At 41.1% G+C, this 23,139-nt stretch overlaps 2 protein-coding genes across 3 annotated transcripts in view; one reads left to right on the top strand and one right to left on the bottom strand.

Annotated features, from left to right (window-relative positions):
• The window catches only part of LOC129768696 (G-protein coupled receptor dmsr-1), a 454,099-nt gene that overhangs the window by 143,636 nt on the left and 287,324 nt on the right, over positions 1-23,139 (bottom strand). The gene's annotated exons all lie outside the window — the stretch shown is intronic.
• Positions 17,296-22,650, top strand: LOC129766519 (uncharacterized). The gene has a single exon (XM_055767087.1). It carries the CDS (start codon positions 17,296-17,298, stop codon positions 22,648-22,650), a length of 5,355 nt encoding a protein of 1,784 aa, XP_055623062.1.

Raw genomic sequence — 23,139 nt, 5'->3', positions numbered from 1 at the left:
TCAAATGAACATTAAGCTACATAGTTTTTTGACGTAGAACTACGTCTTTCATTAAGGGTGCCAAATCAGAAAACAGGTCACGTTTTTATGAAATAAAGTTAACGTTAATAACTATTTTTGTCGCAAACGGATTTTGGCGATTTACATACTAAACGAATCGGAAATTCCGTAAGATTTGTTTAATATGCTATACATTAGATTCTATTGGTTTGTAGATGGTTAAAATTCCTGAAAACTTTAAGCGTTTCCATTTTCCCATACATTTGTTCTGTCCATTTGTGTGCTTTCCCGAACAGAGCTGTCAATAACGAGCAACTTATCGACGACCAACGGAGGGGAAATCGTAGGATTTAAAGTCTCCGTGAACGAAGGAAAAGGTAGAAGAATGAAGGGAATACTTGCCAAGAGTATAAACAGTGGATCCCGCTGAGGCAAACTTTCATTCGGCATCGGACTGTTGAGTAATCCAGTTCACTTTGCTTTCGCTGTGCTTCGATCTAAGATTGAACCCCACCAGTGGTAATCCAACTTGGATATCGTCGTGTGGATTTTTCAGTTCGTTTTTGGCGTTATTCATATCGTGTGTTTTTCTTTCCGCGTCATAAACAACTGGACGCTTCGCGTAGTGTGTGATGAGTAAATGTCGAGTCCAGCAAAAAACGAACGCATTTCCAGGGGCAATAAAATTCCGAGGCAAGCGTCATCTAATGCTGCACGCGATGTTGGTGCAGTGAAAAGCACTCGCACTGAACCGAGCCTTCGCGAGTGTTACACCGCATCGAACAACAGCGAAGTAGGCGATTTCGACGCGTCGGTCGAAAATGTAAACGCCGTTACCCAGACAGCAACCAATATCAAGCTCCCCCCGCTGGTGGTGAAGGCGGTCGCTCTTGACAAAGTCATCAGCGAATTCGCATCGATGGGTGTTACAGCAAAGAACAAGCTGTGTGGCATAATTCAGTCTTTTTCCAAGCTGTTAACATGGTTTGTTTTCCGTCATCATAAGGGCTTCGTTGGTGCCTTTGAGAATGCATCATTGCATTAAACTGACGTTATGGCAAAGCAGGCGTTAAGGTTGAGCGCCAAAAAAATATTTGGGGAATACCAAGCATCTTGAATGTCTTACTGGAATGTTATAAGTTATTTGGGTTCGCGTGCCAACCGCAAAACTGCCTTCAACTAGGATTGCATTTGCTAATATTGATAATAATGAAGCATTGCTACTGTTTTCGAGGTTGTTATTAACAAAAAGAGTTTATTTTGCTTGTTTAGTCACCAAAAAAGTAAATGTCGTTCTGGAATTTTGTATGTGATTAGATTTCGCTTGCCAGTAGCAATGCCTCCTCCGCTAAGGGTGACAGATGCGCTTCCCTCGAGCATGAGAAAGTAATGCAACTTTTTTCGAGGCCAGTAATATTAACATAAGCGTTTCTTTTGAGAATAGCGCGAAATGATGAGAAGCGTTCATATTCCTAGTAGTTTCAAGCTACCAATGTATGGCGACTTATATTAGGCTGTCAAAAAAGTCCTGCGGTATTTCCGCGAGGTGTCGTTGTAAGCGCGTAGTTCTAGTTGTATTCATTGTATCGAGTCATACTATAGCTTGTTGGAAAGATATTATAGTCCTTGACAGCGCTATAATATAGTCCTTGACAGTTTTTTGTTTTGTTAAATCGTTCGTGAGTTATAGTGTCGCAAATATGGAGCAAAATAAAGAGAAAATCCGACATATTTTACAGTACTACTATGACAAAGGCAAAAATGCATCTCAAGCTGCCAATAAAATTTGTGTAGTTTATGGACCCGATACAGTTTCCATTTCCACCGCACAACGATGGTTTCAACGTTTTCGTTCTGGTGTAGAGGTCGTCGAAGATGCGCCACGCTCCGGAAGGCCTGTCGTCGAAAAATGCGACAAAATCGCTGAATTACCCGAGAAAGACCGGCATAGAAGCAGCCATAGCATCGGCCAAGAGCTGGGGATAAGTCATCAAACCGTTATTAACCATTTGAAGAAGCTTGGATTCACAAAGAAGCTCGATGTATGGGTGCCACACACGTTGACGCAAAAAAACATCTTTGACCGTATCGACGCATGTGAATCGCTGCTGAATCGCAACAAAGTGGGTTAGTGGGTCACCTACGACAACGTGAATCGCAAACGGTCGTGGTCGAAGCCCGCTGAAGCGGCTCAGACGGTGGCCAAGCCCTCATTAACGGCCAGGAAGGTTCTGCTGTGTGTTTGGTGGGATTGTCAAGGAATAATCTATTATGAGCTGCTTCCCTATGGCCAAACGCTCAATTCGGACCTGTACTGCCAACAACTGGACCGCTTGAAGGTAGCACTCATGAAGAAGAGGCCATCTTTGATAAACAGAGGCCGCATTGTCTTCCATCAGGACAACGCCAGGCCACACACTTCTTTGGTGACGCGCCAGAAGCTCCGGGAGCTCGGATGGGAGGTTCTTTTGCATCCGCCGTATAATCCGGACCTTGCACCAAGTGACTACCACCTGTTTTTGTCCATGGCGAACGAGCTAGGTAGTCAGAAGTTAGCCACAAAAGAGGCCTGTGAAAATTGGCTATCCGAGTTTTTTGCCAATAAGGAAACGAGCTTCTATAACAGGGGTATTATGAAGTTGGCATCTCGTTGGGAACATGTCATCGAACAAAACGGCGCATATTTGACTTAAAACAGATGATTGTAACTAATTTTATGAACAAATGAAAATTCAAAAAAAATACCGCAGGACTTTTTTGACAGCCTAATATAAAATAAGAGTGTAGTTCTACGTCAACAATGCGGTCGTATCTTGGACACAACCTCCTATAATTTTTTTTCAGTATCTGAATCTCATTCACGGCAAAGCTCAGTTCTAGTCAATACAGTGAAGCTGTCTGGAACTAGCTTTTCAACAATCTTTTTTTCCTATATTTATTTAATTAGGCTCAAGTGGATGAAGAGTTATTATCTAGCAGTTTCAACAATCTTTGTTAAAGATAATTATCCAGACAACTTGAGTTCCCTTCAGTTCTGTTTGACGTTTGACATGTCAGTCCAGTAGCGAGTAGTATTAGATAGCTGAGTTGCCTTTCCAGCTCAGTTAGCGAGCAATTACTGTACACACACATACACTATTAAAGGCGAATGAACTCAAAACCTCCATAATTTAATACATCATCATCAACATCATCATCATCATCGTATACACAGTCTCGCTCCAGCTAGCGCGCAGACAACAGACTTTTCTAATACCGATATCACATACAGCGGTTTGGCTTGATACAAAACCCTAAGAGCAAAATAACTTCGTTGCATCGATGATGTTGTAAATGGTAGATATCGCACACAGTTCAGAGGAGGTGTCGAATTTCATGCTGTCTGGTGGTGAGTGTTCCAGTATTTTTTCTTGCGTCACACTCACACACTTTTGTTGTTTTGATGCGTTGCCGAATGTAGATAGATGTGGCTGAAAATGTGGACTTATGGCATTGGTGGAACAAGTATATATTCCCTTGTGACCGAGTGTGTGTCAACTGTTAACTGGGAAAAATACCGTTGCAGTACCGTTCGTAATAAATACTCCATCCAATACGTGCATTAACACGAGGAAACAAATTGCTATATATGGCCAGCTTGTGTATTGTTCCCGCGACGGCAGGAAAGGTTTATCCATCATCTACCATCGCAAACCATAAGACCATTTCAAAGTCATGAATATATTCTACTAAAACGTTATTTATGAAATTTAGATGGAACATACGATCGGTAGGACGAATTGAGAAAAAGGTCAAACCCATGGTTTACAAGAGTGCCTGAAATGCATAATATTCTGTACACTAATCGAACACAAGCTGTAAAGTTTTGGCTCCAACACCTATTTACACTACAGCTGAGAGACATTTCAGTTCTGTATTGACAACGGAATTGATTTAATCGAAAAGGACCACTACCAGCTGGATGACCCGCAATTCCGAAAAATATTGGACAATTCCCTAACAAAAGCTTAAGGAGAGTGGCAGGGTTACTCGCAGAGCAGCAGATGATGGAATAAAATGGCCTCACAGATCGGATTTCAAAGTGCCCAAAATATGATACGGGATATTCGAAAAAAAGTTTGTGATCAAAATTCGACATAGAATTCAATTCTAACCCACATGGAATTCACAAAAACGCCTCTTTGCAATAAGTAATCTATGTAATCTAAACTTATTTTATTTTTTAAGGTTTGAAGCTATCAAAATTAAGCTGATTTTATGATCCCGGACAAAAACCGTCATCTCAAACGTGAAGATAAAATTTGAGATTTTGAATCGTTCGTTTCCTTTATTCAATTGATTCAGGAATCGAATCAAAATGATTATTCGCTTCGTTATCGGTCTTCTCGAAAGCGGCGATAATTCTGCTTATGAAATTATGTTTCCATTTCGGTAGATACTTAAACCGGAAAAATCGCCATATTTTTGTGGCTCGAGAATCTGTCCTCTACCTTACGTTCATAAACGCATGTGTGGCGTGGGTTTTCAAGTCGCTTCATTATTGGCACATTTTTCTATCAAGACGAGAATGTATAAAACGTCCCAGTTGCAGATGGGGAATGAAACCGATTTCGGGTGGCCGGAAATTGAGGACTCGGACTGGGTTGTCCCGTTCATAAACGTTATCAATTTGCCTTTTTTGCTGAGCGGAATGATTATGTTAGAATAATCGGACTGTATATATACATCCAGTTTCACTGTTCCAGCAGTGAGTGTGATTGATTTTTTACGGTGGGTTTTTTGATGGTTTCCCTCCACGCTTTGATCGATTTGAAATCATACATACGGGGAGAATACTAGAAGCCGAGGGGTTAATAATTTTAGGGGGTTCCTTTCACCGGATGCGAACAAATACCCGGGTGTATGCGTCAGAAGGAATCCCAATTTCCGCGCGTAAAAGGAAAATGACAATAAAATTTGATATTTCTCTTTACGCAATTTTTATCGAGGGATTTGGGAAAAGCTGAACAGATACGGAAAATACATATTTTATGATTAGACATTTTATCACGTATAAAACAGTCATGTTTATCTTCTCGAACCTGGGCGTTATTCAATAAGATATTATTTTCTTTTGAATAACATATCAGAAATGCTTTTTTATGAATAGTTTGACTACGACAGGTTTTCCCCTCAGGAATGTCAAAAAGTTGGCAATAATTTGCAAAAAAAAACAGGAAGTGGGTTATATCTATGGTATAACCGCAAGGGTGACGTAGGACTATCGTTGATTCAGAGATCATTTGTATGAAGTTGAATCTGAATTCATTCTGAATGAATGAATATTTGGAGAACTTCGAAAACGAGAGCGTTACGTTGGAGGCACAAGGTTTTATGCATCCAATATTGGATACGGAAATATCCTACTGATGGGGAAGAATAATCTTCAGAAGCTATCCTGTTGATTGCGATTGATTGAAAAACCACAAAACCAAATGTATTTGGTCACAGTGTAACATGGATAGAAAACATTCAATTAAACTCTTTCACATGAATATATTTTGAAAATTCCCAGAGGAACTGGCAGACTATTTTCAGTAACGATTAGTTATTTCCACATTTTCCTCGATACTGGAAGCCCACCAGTGGTTAATACCAACTCGATAACCACCTGTTAATAGCACTTGATTGAAACATATTTGGTCACAGTGTTACATGGATAGAAAACATTCAATTAAACTCTTTCACATGAATATATTTTGAAAATTCCTAAAGGAACTGGCAGATTATTTTCCAGCAATGATTAGATCTTTCCGGAACTTTCTCGATGCTGAATGGCATCCTAACGAAAAGAGTTCTGCGCGTGTATGTGTCGATCCTTCGCCGTCCACCTCCTCCAGCACGTTAGGCAACGATGTTGTCTTGTCGATGTCCTCACGAAAAATGAATGTGTCTCACCACCAGAATATCGCTTAAGTATGCTTTTTGTGTGTGATTGAATCGAGAGAAGGTGTGGTTTACGATGGCAATTTGGAAGGCAAACTAGAGGGGAATGAACTCTCTGAGCTCGGAACTTTCGGCGACTGAGCAATAATCGATTGCGGGCGCATACAATATTGGATACGGAAATATCCTACTGATGGGGAAGAATAATCTTCTGAAGCTATCCTGTTAATTGCGATTGATTGAAAAACCACAAAACCAAATGTATTTGGTCACAGTGTTACATGGATAGAAAACATTCAATTAAACTCTTTCACATGAATATATTTTGAAAATTCCCAAAGGAACTGGCAGATTATTTTCAGTAACGATTAGATATTTCCACATTTTCCTCGATACTGGAAGCCCACCAGTGGTTAATGCCAACTCGATAACAACCTGTTAATAGCACTTGATTGAAACATATTTGGTCACAGTGTAACATGGATAGAAAACATTCAATTGAACTCTTTCACATGAATATATTTTGAAAATTCCCAAAGGAACTGGCAGATTATTTTCAGTAACGATTAGATATTTCCATATTTTCCTCGATACTGGAAGCCCACCAGTGGTTAATGCCAACTCGATAACCACCTGTTAATAGCCGCGCGTGTATGTGTGTGTAGCGATGTCTTCCCAGGGAACCGTTTGTGGCATCACTCTCCTCCTGATAGATTCCCTTCTGGCCTTTGGTGCACAAACAGGCTCTTGGTGACACCGTTCATCCGCGCTTTCATGATAAATAAAGAGCTTCACCGCAACAGCGACAACATGCTCCAATCGCTGTTCAATTAGAACTGAGTGGATTTCCGAGCGCCGCTCGCTTATATATCGATTGGTGATTTCAATAGCCTGTTTTGAAAGCAATTTTAAGACTATTGAAACAAGTTTTTGGATCAAAAAGTAACAAGTATATAACGCGTAGACATTTTATCTTTCGAATGAAGTGTTTATCATACCATTTCGTTCAGTTGTTTAGGAGCTATTAACGCTCAAAATCTCGGTCTCCGGCGTAACGCTTTCGTTTTCGAAACTTTGATTTTACACCCCGGTATAGAAATGAAAGACGTAGTCCTACGTCAAAAGTTTTTAACCCGACACCGATCCAGCAGCAGAACAAGACGCTCGAGCTATAGGGACAACTCCGCCTGCGAATGACGGATTTCAATAATAGCATGTCCGAATAAGAACCTGAAATTTTTGAGAAACCAGAGCAGTGGGTCCAAAGCGCCAGAAAAGAAGGATGGTTGTAATAGCTGTTATCCATGGTTATCATGGAAAGAAAGTAATGGACAAACCCCTAAGCCAAGGTGTGACGCAACCCGTTCCGAGGGATGAATGGTAGGGGGGTTCAAACCCGGACCCTGTGGAGCACCAGGGCACAGTATCGTCTGCCCTTACTGCATTAAGTCGGTCACTGATGCAGCGGACCTTCCTTACCGCGAGACTCGTGAGACTTCAATGAATAATCCAAATGACAACAATAAAAAATTCTCGGGTTCCGACAGCCTCTCTCTGTCGAAAAAAATACTATAGACATCGACTCTATGAGTGTAAAAGAGGATGAAATACTGAGCGATGCACCTGGGGATGTCTAGTCCTGCTCCTCTTCCATCCTCAACACTCCGACTCGCTGTGAGTCGCTAGAGGATGACAGTGACGAATGTAACGTCACTATAAAAACTGAATCAAAAGTGGTAGATTCAGCCGAGGTCCACTCTTCGTGGAAAAAAATATAAGAGGTTGTGTCCAAGACAAGATCACTTTGTTGACGTAGAACTACGCTGTTATTTTGTTCAAGTCGCTTGTTTATAACTTCGGATATTATTTTACACATAGGGGAAGGGATATAGGGATGGACACCCTAAATAAAAGTTGATTTTTTTCGTGAATTTATATATAGCTATCTCACCACAAATTTTAAACTTATGTAACTGAGCCTGTAAAAATAAACGAATTTATAAAAAAAAAAAAAAAAAAAATCTCACCACAAATTGAAAGTCTAGCTTTATTTGTAATAAAATTTGTCTTAATGGCAAAAATTTTATAAAACACATTCGACACTAACTGAAAATTCAAGTTTATGTACTCGATAAGTTTTGGAGGTCTTCAAATATGCCTTAAAAATTATCTAACAAAAAGGCTAGACTAAAATCACCTACAAGGGCTTGTATTTTTTCTAATTTTTTCATGTCTATAATAGCTTCCGGCATTTGGAATGATAAATTCGACTTGCGTTTTAAAAACCGTTCTGCTGATTCATCCATGATATGCACTTGCAAACGTAGTTAGTGGGCATCTGTAAATAAAAAGAGGGGGAGATAATCAAATTGTTTTCAAAACAAAATGTTTGTCTTTTTTCGGTGGAGTGTCCGTCTCACCCGACTTGATTAGTATTTTATTTTCGTCAATATTTCTGGAGTAAAAATGAGAAAACTTCACCGCTGATTCGATAAACTGGAAAAAAAAGTGATAGTAAAACATTCACGCAATAAAAACACTCCAAAGAATTGCTCGATAATAATGAAAACCTTATTTTCTGCAGACGAAAATCTACATCGAGTTGCTCTTTGTAGATTACTTTTATGTTTTTATTCACAACTAGCTGACCCGGCAAACTTCGTCCCGCCCGAAATTTATTTTTCGTTATCACATCCTCGTTTTCTTACTAAGTGCTGTTCATGGGTCCTGTTGTTTCACCAAGCAGTGGACTGTATTTTGCTGCGATCATGTTTGTGCGTGCTCGATCCAAATTTCCACAGCCGCCCATGCGGCTGACACGCAAGGTCAACGAATGTGGCAATCTCAACCAAAGTAGCAGTTATACTACTTAGGAGAGAGTGCAATTCCGAAGAAAGATTCCGAGCGGCCCAGTGCCGCTTGCGATGCGAAGCAAATGGGAAATTCCATACGCTTCTTTGGTCCTGTTAAGGACCAATCCAAAACCAAACCACACCGCAGACCGAATGAGGGATTAATCGGTTGATAGCAAAAAAGTCACTTAATCCTTTGTACACATTTTATTTACACCAAATTTACAAGATAAAATATTATCACTTTCTTTTCAGCTTCTTGCTTCCCAATGTTCTATCACGCGAAAAAAAACCTCTTCTTTTGGCGGTTGAAATAGAAGTCTCTTCTCCCTGCACGCAGTGCAAATTATTGCGCTCGCGCAGAGTGCGTTCTCCCCACGGCACAGTGGTCCAAAAGTGCAAAAACGTGATCGTGAGGGATTTCTCCAAAACGGTTAATTTTACGTATATGATGTCTTCGGAGAAGTTTTAAAGTACAACGAGGGCCACCTTTTGTGGGCTGCCATTTTGAAATGAATCCCCCTAAAAGTGAGATCCAAAACCATTTAGACAATGACTTCAGTATTCTAGATTACATGAGCAAAGCTAAGGCAGGTTTCTTTAAATATTAAATAAAACATATAATAATCTTTTGACGTAGGACTACGTCTAACCGGAAGATATAGGGGGTGAAATGGAAATCTAGGCACTGAACAAGTAGGAAAAAATGCAAGATTTGGAACGCTTATAACTCGAGCATTTCTCAATAGATCGCAAAGGTTTTTGCATCAATTGATAGGAAATATATCTACGCATCTATCATAACGAATAACATTTCATTTTTCTTGAGATAAATAATTGAATAATTGTGAAATATCAAGCATTGTCAAAATGCACTATGTGCCCATTTTTGATTGGTCCATTTTGTGCTCCTCAAATCGTACCGACCAAAACGGGCAACCAGAGCAGCAGCGAAATAGAATGAAGCACGATTGGAAAGGAAAAAGAAAAAATATGAACGAAACATTGGTCGCAGTCTCACACATGCGTAATTCTCGAGCCAGCCAGTCAGCTTAAAAATCCCCGCTCCGCTGCCGTAACGATCATTCTCATTCAAACCGTACACCACATCGGTTCGCATCACAACACATCAACAAACTAACACAAGCAGCCATGTCTGGATATGGCAAAGGAGGAAAAGTGAAGAGAAAGGCAAAATTCCGCTCGAACCATTTTGGACTGTAGTTTCCCGTAGGTGTATTCGCCAATTGCTCCGCAAGGGTAGCTAGGCCGAGCGCGTTACTACCAGTGCACCAGTCCACCTAGCCGCCGTTAGTTTCGGCTGCCGAAGTGATCGCTAAACAGGAAGGTTTAGCCGAACAAGATGGGGATATCGAGTGACAACAAAACAATAAACGCTTTAGATTGAAGATAATTTTGTGATCCTGAAAAGGACCCTTTTTAGCCTGTATGTGAATCCAACGAGCGAACAAATCGTAATGAATGTATTTTTTTGCCATCGCTCCCTTTTAACGCTCATTCGTTCGTCTCGTTGGACTCGCCCCTCTGGCTGAGTCTGCCGATTTGTCTCTATCCTGTGAGTGTGTACCGCTAGAGTATAAAACACGCGAACCCCAAAAAAATATCTTATTTTCTTTCAAACCGTAAACCCGTGTGGTTGTACGGCTTGGCATCGTGGACGTAACAAAGGAGGACAAGTTAAGGGAAAGGCAAAGTCTCACTCGAACCGTGCAGGTCTCCAGTTCCCTGTTGGTCGCATTCACTGATTGCTCCGCAAGGGTAACTAGGCCGAACGGATTGGTGCCGGAGCACCAGTATACCGAACAGCGATTATAGAGTTTCGGCCGTCGGAGTGCTCGAGTTGGCTTGCAAAGCTGCTCACGACAATCAGAAAACCCGCATCAAGAACAGAGCAGATTCGGTTCGGCGCTCATCAAGACAACAATTAGTTTCAGTGAGTGGCAAAGTGTTTCTCCGGCACGTCGCATTAAATGTAATTTACTGAACAATATGTCACAAGCTGGATGGGAAGAAATTTTCCAACTGTGAAAGCTGTGGCGAGTGGTAAACGCAACAGCTAAACAGGAATGTTTAACCGAACAAGATGAGAATATCGAGTGATAACAAAAACACAACACCAAAGGTTCTTTTCAGAACCATCAACATATTCATAAAGAGTAAACAGTATACTAATCCATTTTTCATGTAGATAGGTAGGTATTCACGTAGAAGAAGAAAATAAAACAATATATTTAAAATATATATTTAACAAAAGCTGTCCCCTTTGTATAGTCCTACGTCACTCCGGTTATGTCCCCGACATTACCCACCCGTCTTTTTAATTTTTTTCATTAGGATGAAAACTCGTCACTTTACACATTATTTTAATTTTTTCTTAAGAAAAAGTTTCAACCTACCGTTAACCATTCTTTTTAGTTCAGGATACTGTTTACCCGCAGTCTTCTCGGGGTTAAAAGGGGAAATGATGAGAAAGGAAAGGAAAAAGGAATTTATTCTGCGTTAACCTGTTTTTGCTTTATTCGTTTTCACAATCATCAGAGTCCAAATGTTCCAAAATGTTTGGACACTTCTTGTATCAGGTCAATCATGTTAACATTTTTATCACCATTGCCATTTTTCCAAAGCATAAACACTTGTTGATAATTCATTTTTCCTGTAGATATTTGTTAATACTATTCTATTATTACGTTATTATTATGTTATGTTATGTTATGTTATGTTATGTTATGTTATGTTATGTTATGTTATGTTATGTTATGTTATGTTATGTTATGTTATGTTATGTTATGTTATGTTATGTTATGTTATGTTATGTTATGTTATGTTATGTTATGTTATGTTATGTTATGTTATGTTATGTTATGTTATGTTATGTTATGTTATGTTATGTTATGTTATGTTATGTTATGTTATGTTATGTTATGTTATGTTATGTTATGTTATGTTATGTTATGTTATGTTATGTTATGTTATGTTATGTTATGTTATGTTATGTTATGTTATGTTATGTTATGTTATGTTATGTTATGTTATGTTATGTTATGTTATGTTATGTTATGTTATGTTATGTTATGTTATGTTATGTTATGTTATGTTATGTTATGTTATGTTATGTTATGTTATGTTATGTTATGTTATGTTATGTTATGTTATGTTATGTTATGTTATGTTATGTTATGTTATGTTATGTTATGTTATGTTATGTTATGTTATGTTATGTTATGTTATGTTATGTTATGTTATGTTATGTTATGTTATGTTATGTTATGTTATGTTATGTTATGTTATGTTATGTTATGTTATGTTATGTTATGTTATGTTATGTTATGTTATGTTATGTTATGTTATGTTATGTTATGTTATGTTATGTTATGTTATGTTATGTTATGTTATGTTATGTTATGTTATGTTATGTTATGTTATGTTATGTTATGTTATGTTATGTTATGTTATGTTATGTTATGTTATGTTATGTTATGTTATGTTATGTTATGTTATGTTATGTTATGTTATGTTATGTTATGTTATGTTATGTTATGTTATGTTATGTTATGTTATGTTATGTTATGTTATGTTATGTTATGTTATGTTATGATATGTTATGTTATGTTATGTTATGATATGTTATGTTATGTTATATTTTTTAAACAGGATAACGTAGATGGAGGCCTTCCTTTAAATTAAGTGTAACTTTTGAGGATACAGGTGGATACAGACACTTGAAGTGTGGTTTTGCAGCATTTTGCTTGTACTTTAATTTGTAATCGGTTTGGTCTGCCCCAATCTGCCCCTTTATGAAATATCCTAGTTCAAAAATAGGTCAATTTTAACATAAAAACTCCAATATCTCCAAATATATAAGAGATAGAAAAAAACAACGTGCGTCAAAAATATGACTAGGCAAAAAAGTTCTCTAAACATTGTAAAATTGTAAAAAATCAAGAGGAAAAGTTAGGACGAAAATATGATTTTTTGGTGCTTTTCACCAAAAAATGTCCCATAACTTTGTTACCTCAATAGATAGAAAATTGATGTTTTCAGCAAAATTGTTTGTTTTGATAAGAACTATAAATTTTATGAAGACACCAACTTCCTATCTCTTAAGCTGAAAAAAAAATGGATTTTGGATCTCACTTTTAGGGGGATTCATTTCAAAATGGCAGCCCTCAAAAGGTGGCCCTCGTTGTACTTTAAAACTTCTCCGAAGACATCATATACGTAAAATTAACCGTTTTGGAGAAATCCCTCACGATCACGTTTTTGCACTTTTGGACCACTGTGCACGGATGGGGGTTTGTTGGTATTTGTTCGATCACACCGTTCGACAGCAAACTTCCGTGCAACGAACAGACGATGATGAAGAAAAATATTATTAATACGATGATGACAACAATGATTACAACACCAAAACAACATAAAATGAAATGTAACTTAAAATGAAATGTAAAAATAATACATACACAACCCTATTCACACACGCTAACATTACATTTAACAGCAACACTGGCAACACACCCAACTTGAATGTCAAACCAAACTACACGAATATACACACACTCCTACAAACTACACGAATACACACACTCATACACGTGACACAGAAAACACACAACACATGTAAGAAAAGAAGTAGGTTTTTTCTACTGACGTTCGTGTCGGTTTTTCCTACCGAATAGAAGCAAGTTGAAATTACATCAGTGCAGACGTTTTTTTTTATTTGCGCTTCCGAAACAATTATTTCGTTTTCCACCGTCTACATCATTTTGTTTCGTCGGCCGTATCACCTACCAGTTGGGACCCATCGTGGGACGCGGACAACGCCAGCTTCGGAGCGTACATGGTCCTTCGAACCGGATGAGCGAGCATTTTAAGAGAACCGATCGGATTTCATCATCAACGCCGTTTTTTCGTGCACGAGGTAGGAATGTAAAAATTGATTGCCGAGGAAGCCATCTTGTTTCGGTTTACTACGAACTGACGCCCATCGAGACATAACCTTCATTGGAGACAATAAAAGGATTGTTCGTCACGTGCCGAGTTGTGCTGCGGAAAAACTTGGCCTCGCTAGAAACACGGTTTGTCGGTACGAGGACATTCTGAAGAAAACACGCCAAGGTCACGTAAGCCGTTTTGCTATTTTTTTACTAACCTGGAGTAATAAATTCGCCATTACTAACCAGTGACAAGTTTCAGCCATTCTTTTTCACGTGCTTAAATAACGAAGTAGATTGCGTAGGAGTTTTCGAACGCTTTACATAACGATGACGAAAGCAGCGGAATTTAAAAAGCATTTTGCGATTTACCGTCAATCCCACGAGTTTATCGCTAGAACGAAGAAATTTGTGGGTGAATACGAAGCTGATTCGCAGCGTGCTCAAATTTCTGGTCGTTTAGATGCGCTTAATACGACTTTTGATCGATTTCGCGATAGTCTTTGTATTCTGGAACTCTTATCGGAAGGAAAGGAAGATGATCCCATGGATTTCGTTCAGGAAATGGGAGATTTTGAGGAAGATTATTTCACGCTGAAAGGATTTCTTGAGAATCAGCTGAAGCCGAAGGAATTCGTTCATGAAAATAGGTCATCGGTTTTCTTACTAAGTGCTGTTCATGGGTCCTGTTGTTTCACCAAGCAGTGGACTGTATTTTGCTGCGATCATGTTTGTGCGTGCTCGATCCAAATTTCCACAGCCGCCCATGCGGCTGACACGCAAGGTCAACGAATGTGGCAATCTCAACCAAAGTAGCAGTTATACTACTTAGGAGAGAGTGCAATTCCGAAGAAAGATTCCGAGCGGCCCAGTGCCGCTTGCGATGCGAAGCAAATGGGAAATTCCATACGCTTCTTTGGTCCTGTTAAGGACCAATCCAAAACCAAACCACACCGCAGACCGAATGAGGGATTAATCGGTTGATAGCAAAAAAGTCACTTAATCCTTTGTACACATTTTATTTACACCAAATTTACAAGATAAAATATTATCACTTTCTTTTCAGCTTCTTGCTTCCCAATGTTCTATCACGCGAAAAAAAACCTCTTCTTTTGGCGGTTGAAATAGAAGTCTCTTCTCCCTGCACGCAGTGCAAATTATTGCGCTCGCGCAGAGTGCGTTCTCCCCACGGCACAGTGGTCCAAAAGTGCAAAAACGTGATCGTGAGGGATTTCTCCAAAACGGTTAATTTTACGTATATGATGTCTTCGGAGAAGTTTTAAAGTACAACGAGGGCCACCTTTTGTGGGCTGCCATTTTGAAATGAATCCCCCTAAAAGTGAGATCCAAAACCATTTAGACAATGACTTCAGTATTCTAGATTACATGAGCAAAGCTAAGGCAGGTTTCTTTAAATATTAAATAAAACATATAATAATCTTTTTAATTTTTTTCATTAGGATGAAAACTCGTCACTTTACACATTATTTTAATTTTTTCTTAAGAAAAAGTTTCAACCTACCGTTAACCATTCTTTTTAGTTCAGGATACTGTTTACCCGCAGTCTTCTCGGGGTTAAAAGGGGAAATGATGAGAAAGGAAAGGAAAAAGGAATTTATTCTGCGTTAACCTGTTTTTGCTTTATTCGTTTTCACAATCATCAGAGTCCAAATGTTCCAAAATGTTTGGACACTTCTTGTATCAGGTCAATCATGTTAACATTTTTATCACCATTGCCATTTTTCCAAAGCATAAACACTTGTTGATAATTCATTTTTCCTGTAGATATTTGTTAATACTATTCTATTATTACGTTATTATTATGTTATGTTATGTTATGTTATGTTATGTTATGTTATGTTATGTTATGTTATGTTATGTTATGTTATGTTATGTTATGTTATGTTATGTTATGTTATGTTATGTTATGTTATGTTATGTTATATTTTTTAAACAGGATAACGTAGATGGAGGCCTTCCTTTAAATTAAGTGTAACTTTTGAGGATACAGGTGGATACAGACACTTGAAGTGTGGTTTTGCAGCATTTTGCTTGTACTTTAATTTGTAATCGGTTTGGTCTGCCCCAATCTGCCCCTTTATGAAATATCCTAGTTCAAAAATAGGTCAATTTTAACATAAAAACTCCAATATCTCCAAATATATAAGAGATAGAAAAAAACAACGTGCGTCAAAAATATGACTAGGCAAAAAAGTTCTCTAAACATTGTAAAATTGTAAAAAATCAAGAGGAAAAGTTAGGACGAAAATATGATTTTTTGGTGCTTTTCACCAAAAAATGTCCCATAACTTTGTTACCTCAATAGATAGAAAATTGATGTTTTCAGCAAAATTGTTTGTTTTGATAAGAACTATAAATTTTATGAAGACACCAACTTCCTATCTCTTAAGCTGAAAAAAAATGGATTTTGGATCTCACTTTTAGGGGGATTCATTTCAAAATGGCAGCCCTCAAAAGGTGGCCCTCGTTGTACTTTAAAACTTCTCCGAAGACATCATATACGTAAAATTAACCGTTTTGGAGAAATCCCTCACGATCACGTTTTTGCACTTTTGGACCACTGTGCACGGATGGGGGTTTGTTGGTATTTGTTCGATCACACCGTTCGACAGCAAACTTCCGTGCAACGAACAGACGATGATGAAGAAAAATATTATTAATACGATGATGACAACAATGATTACAACACCAAAACAACATAAAATGAAATGTAACTTAAAATGAAATGTAAAAATAATACATACACAACCCTATTCACACACGCTAACATTACATTTAACAGCAACACTGGCAACACACCCAACTTGAATGTCAAACCAAACTACACGAATATACACACACTCCTACAAACTACACGAATACACACACTCATACACGTGACACAGAAAACACACAACACATGTAAGAAAAGAAGTAGGTTTTTTCTACTGACGTTCGTGTCGGTTTTTCCTACCGAATAGAAGCAAGTTGAAATTACATCAGTGCAGACGTTTTTTTTTATTTGCGCTTCCGAAACAATTATTTCGTTTTCCACCGTCTACATCATTTTGTTTCGTCGGCCGTATCACCTACCAGTTGGGACCCATCGTGGGACGCGGACAACGCCAGCTTCGGAGCGTACATGGTCCTTCGAACCGGATGAGCGAGCATTTTAAGAGAACCGATCGGATTTCATCATCAACGCCGTTTTTTCGTGCACGAGGTAGGAATGTAAAAATTGATTGCCGAGGAAGCCATCTTGTTTCGGTTTACTACGAACTGACGCCCATCGAGACATAACCTTCATTGGAGACAATAAAAGGATTGTTCGTCACGTGCCGAGTTGTGCTGCGGAAAAACTTGGCCTCGCTAGAAACACGGTTTGTCGGTACGAGGACATTCTGAAGAAAACACGCCAAGGTCACGTAAGCCGTTTTGCTATTTTTTTACTAACCTGGAGTAATAAATTCGCCATTACTAACCAGTGACAAGTTTCAGCCATTCTTTTTCACGTGCTTAAATAACGAAGTAGATTGCGTAGGAGTTTTCGAACGCTTTACATAACGATGACGAAAGCAGCGGAATTTAAAAAGCATTTTGCGATTTACCGTCAATCCCACGAGTTTATCGCTAGAACGAAGAAATTTGTGGGTGAATACGAAGCTGATTCGCAGCGTGCTCAAATTTCTGGTCGTTTAGATGCGCTTAATACGACTTTTGATCGATTTCGCGATAGTCTTTGTATTCTGGAACTCTTATCGGAAGGAAAGGAAGATGATCCCATGGATTTCGTTCAGGAAATGGGAGATTTTGAGGAAGATTATTTCACGCTGAAAGGATTTCTTGAGAATCAGCTGAAGCCGAAGGAATTCGTTCATGAAAATAGGTCATCGGAATCGCGAATTTTGAAGCTGCCGGACATTAAGCTTCCGGAATTCAGCGGAAATATTTTGAAATGGTTTTCCTTTTACGACACGTTCGAATCGTTGGTCCATAACAATCACGATCTGTCGGACGTCCAGAAATTTTATTATTTAAAGTCGACTTTGCGTGGAGAGGCGTTTAATTTAATCGAAAAGATTTCTGTAACAAGCGATAACTACTCAGTGGCATTGAAAGTACTCACGGATCGGTACCAGAACAAGAACGTGTTGATTCGAAACCACATCGAGTCGCTGTTCCTGGTCGAGAAGGTGAAGAAGGAGTGTCCACGACTGCTAACTAGACTGCTAGGAGATTTCGAAAACAATTTGGGAATTCTCGAGAAACTTGGAGAGAAAGTTGACGGATGGAGTTCATTGCTAGTGTATATGATCACATCGCGACTTGATCAGGCCACATACCGAGAATGGCAACGTATTTCGGAAAAGAAGAGGATGCCTACATACGATGAGTTAGTTGAATTCTTGAGAAATTACATCATGGAGCTAGATGCACTGTATGTAGATCGGCCTACACAGGAAACAAAATCAGTTCCACAGAATGCTGCTGCAACAACGTCGAGTTCCCGGACGCAGTGTCCTGTTTGCGGAAAGGCTCATCGGTTGTACTATTGTGAACAATTCAAGCACATGTCACTTGACCAACGCACTTCGCTTGTGTCGAACATCGGAATCTGCGCCAACTGCCTGTTTGGGCAGCACTCGTCCGCCAACTGCAAGTACGGATCCTGTCGTGAATGTGGAGCCAATCACCACACACTGTTGCACAATCCCACCGTTGAAACGCCACACGTTTCCCACAAGCAACCGTTCACTACCTCAAACGTCGTCGTTAAAATCGATCAGCCCGCCTACGGTCGTAGTCCTCTTCTCGATTCAATCCACTCTATCGTCTCAGCCAATGCACACTCGGTTATATCTCGTCCTGACCACTCTCCTCCCGCTCAAGTTTTTCTCGCAACCGCCGTCGTTAAGGTGTTTGGTCCCAAGGGAAATTCTTTCCTTGCTCGTGTTCTTCTCGATAATGCTTCGCAACCCAATCTCATGACTGAGAGATTTCGTCGTTTGATCGCATCGCGCAAGTCGCCACAAACCCTGGAAATCGCTGGAGTAGGCGGTGAAGTGAACACAGTAGCTAATTTCTCAACAGTTGCCACCGTTGCCTCGAGGTTCAACAACTTCCGTGTTCCACTCGAATTCGTAGTGATGGAGAAGGTGACCAATGACCTGCCAACTTGGACCGTCGACACTTCTGACTGGGTCATTCCGGATAATATTCGTTTAGCCGATCCATCGTTCGCCACCAGGGGTCCAATCGACATCGTCATCGGGGCGCAGGTGTTCTTCGAGCTTCTTCGCAGAGGACATTTCAAGATTGCAGAGGAAAAGCCGATTCTACAGAACTCGGTATTCGAATGGCTGGTCTCGGGCCGGCATTCTGAAAGAGATTCCGCCACAGGAACTGTATCAAGCTGTCACGTGACAACGCTAAACGAACTGGACCAACGAGTGAGCCGATTTTGGGAACTGGAAACCTGTCATTCACCATCGATCTGGTCAACCGAAGAAAAACTGTGCGAGGAGAATTTCGTAGCCAATGTTCGTCGTAATTCAACCGGACGCTACGTCGTTTCGCTTCCCAAAAATGCTGAACTCGTCGGTCAACTTGGGAACTCGCTTTCGATTGCCACTCGTCGCTTCCTCTGCCTGGAAAAACGGTTCCAGCATAATCCAGAACTCTTCCACCAATACAAGGCCTTCATGGACGAGTACCTCGCTCTAGGTCACATGAAGTTGGTTAGTTCTGTCGAGGATAATCCAGGACGTCACTTCTATTTGCCACATCATGCCGTTCTCAAGCCGGACAGCACCACCACAAACCTGCGAGTGGTTTTCGACGGCTCGTGCAAAACCACTTCGGGTTTTAGCCTCAACGACCTGCTGTTGAAAGGCCCGACCATACAAGACGACATGATTTCAACCATTCTCCGCTTTCGAACCAAAGCTGTAGTTATAACAGCGGACATCACAAAGATGTACCGTCAAATTTGGGTGACGGAAGACGACCAGTCATTACAGCAGATTCTCTGGCGCGAATCTCCATCGCAGCCAATCCGCACATATCAACTCACTACCGTTACTTACGGAACTACGACCGCACCGTTCTTGGCCACACGTTGCTTAAAGCAACTAGCAGACGACGAAGCAGCAAATTACCCGGCAGCCGCTCCTGTGGTTAGGAAGGGATTTTACGTAGACGATTTAATGTACGGGTTCGATTCACTGGATGAAGCTATAGTCGCATCGAAGGAAACTTCAGAGATGCTGAGTTCTGCTGGTTTTCCACTTCGCAAATGGTCATCCAATGAGTCAGTAGTCATCGAACAATTTCCAATTGAATTTCGCGAGCAATCTCCGGTGCTTGAGCTCGACCCGTCAGCCCCAATCAAGGCACTCGGCTTGTTATGGAAACCCAAATCCGACGAACTTCTTTTCAAGATTCCGGAGTGGCCTAATGATCCCGTCTCGACCAAGCGCAGCATACTGTCACACACGTGCAGTCTCTTCGACCCTCTTGGCCTACTTGGCCCCGTCATCGTCTCCGCCAAGATCCTGATATCGGTACTTTGGCAAAGCAACTTCGGCTGGGATGATCCTCTTCCACAGGAGTACCACCAGCGTTGGACAGAGATTGCTGGACAGCTCTCCAGTCTGCAGCAACTTTCAATTCCACGCTTCGTTTTAAAGGACAAACCGATCGCCATTCATCTAATTGGTTTCGCAGACGCTTCACTGCATGCTTACGGTGCATGTGTGTATTTTCGTACCGTTTCGTCGTCCGGTAGTATCACAGTACAGCTGATGGCTGCCAAGTCTCGAGTTGCGCCTTCGGAAAGACGCAGGCCATCCCTTGCACGTCTGGAACTATGTGCAGCTGTGCTATTGGCAAATTTGCAGCAGAAAGTTCTAAACGCAGTAGAGATCAAGTGTCCGTGTTTTTTGTGGTCTGATTCGACTATCACGCTGCATTGGATCGATGGCTCTCCATCATCCTGGAATATATTCGTTGCCAACCGGGTGGCAGAGATTCAACAGCTCACGGAATCTGCTACTTGGCTCCACGTTCGCACCGAAGATAATCCCGCTGACTACATTTCGCGTGGTCTAACTCCAGTTGCAATCCTCGACAATTATCTGTGGTGGCACGGCCCACAGTGGCTTTCTCAACCGTTCACAGAGTGGCCAAAAACAGCGCATTCATGGCGAAAGCAGTCTCCTCCCGAATCGGACCTGGAACGCAGGAAGGCCCCACTACTTTCGGCCATGAGTAGCATCGAGAGGGACAATTGGCTCTCTGATTGTTTCGAGAGCTACGATTCACTCCACAAAGTTCTTCGCGTATTAGTATATTGTCGTCGATACGCCACCATCTGCAGAGCCAAGAAGGCGGGTACTTTCCCACCGTACAGTGCTATAACTCCCGCGGAAATTCGACATGTTGAATTAGCACTCATTGTTCTTATGCAACAAGAGCAGTTCCCGGATGAATATAGACGATTGCAGAACAAGACCCCGATCAGCAACAAATCTCCTCTTCGCTATCTTCGTCCAGTCATGTTCGAAGGCGAAAAAATCATCCGAGTTGGTGGACGATTAAAAAACGCCCCGATTCCATTTGACCGCAAGCATCCAATTCTTCTCCCAAAAAATCACCGTTTCACCGATCTCGTTTTCCTTGATGCCCACGAAGCCACTCTCCACGCTGGACCTTCATATTTGTTAGCAGCAGTTCGTCGTCGCTTTTGGCCAATCGACGGCCGTAATAAGGCACGTTCCACGGTGCATCAGTGCATAGTCTGCTTCCGAAATAGACCCACATTCGCTCAACAGGCTATGGCAGACCTGCCGGCAGTTCGTGTGACTCCATCACGCCCGTTTGCCAACATCGGAGTAGACTTCATGGGACCTGTCTACATCAAACCTCCTCGCAAACATGATCCGGTCAAGGCGTACATCTGCGTGTTCATCTGCATGGTAACCAAGGCTGTCCACTTGGAATTGGTCATGAGCTTAACTACAGACGCCTTCATCGCAGCGCTGATCCGGTTCTGCTCCAGACGTGGCTACCCGCTCAACATTTACTGCGACAACGCCACTAACTTTGTCGGCGCCAACCGAGCGTTGCAGGAACTCCGAGTGCTATTTCGCTCTCAGCAGCACCAGATGGAAGTCGCAGGATACGCAACCCGTCAAGGAATCACATTCCACTTTATTCCACCACGTTCGCCCTCGTTCGGTGGGCTTTGGGAAGCCTGTGTGAAGTCAGCGAAAAACCACCTCAACCGTGTGACGATCGACATCCTTCTCACACAAGAAGAGATGACAACCATCATTATTCAAATCGAGGCTTGCCTCAATTCACGCCCTCTTACCCCAATTTCCAATGATCCCTCTGACCTTGAGCCACTCACTCCTGGCCACTTCCTAATCGGCAGTCCTTTACAAGCCGTACCCGAACCAGACCTTACCAAACTACCTTCCAATCGCCTGTCCCGCTGGCAGAACATGCAGCGTAACTTACAATCTTTCTGGTCCCGGTGGTATCTCGAGTACCTTCCTGCACTGCAAAGGGTTCAGAGATGGCCGGGACCCTCTCCGAATCTTTCCGTAGGAGACATGGTACTGGTGCAGGAAGACAACCACCCGCCTACGCAGTGGCCGATCGCTCGAGTCGTCAAAACGATAGCTGGTGATGACAAGCGTGTCCGAGTTGCCGACGTTCTGATGGGGGACAACAAAATCTACCGCCGCTCGATCCGCAAAATGTGCCCGCTCCCACAGTGCGTTGATCCTAGCACCCCCACAGAATCCGAGTGCAAGCCTCCAGCTCGTCAGTGCTCTCCGAACCTTGCTCCCACTATCGCAGCATCTCCAGCCAAGCCTGTTCCAGACGATTGTTCGTACCAAGCAGACGAGTAAACGGCAGTAATCCGGCAGCCGCAACGGAGGGATCGAAAATGCAGCGATTGGATTACGAGAAAGCTTCGATGGACCGGAGACAACGCGAGCCAGTCGGAATGTTGCTTCTTGAAATTTACATTTCAAGGGGGGCGGCATGTTCGATCACACCGTTCGACAGCAAACTTCCGTGCAACGAACAGACGATGATGAAGAAAAATATTATTAATACGATGATGACAACAATGATTACAACACCAAAACAACATAAAATGAAATGTAACTTAAAATGAAATGTAAAAATAATACATACACAACCCTATTCACACACGCTAACATTACATTTAACAGCAACACTGGCAACACACCCAACTTGAATGTCAAACCAAACTACACGAATATACACACACTCCTACAAACTACACGAATACACACACTCATACACGTGACACAGAAAACACACAACACATGTAAGAAAAGAAGTAGGTTTTTTCTACTGACGTTCGTGTC

The sequence above is a fragment of the Toxorhynchites rutilus genome, chromosome 2 (genome assembly GCF_029784135.1).
Source record: "Toxorhynchites rutilus septentrionalis strain SRP chromosome 2, ASM2978413v1, whole genome shotgun sequence".
NCBI lineage: Eukaryota > Metazoa > Arthropoda > Insecta > Diptera > Culicidae > Toxorhynchites > Toxorhynchites rutilus.
Note: the sequence above shows the minus strand (reverse complement) of the source record. Positions and strands in the feature narration are given on the sequence as shown.

Coding starts and splice junctions, on each gene's coding strand:
- LOC129766519 (XM_055767087.1), top strand. CDS start 17,296: ATGACGAAAGCAGCGGAATTTAAAAAGCATTTTGCGATTTACCGTCAA.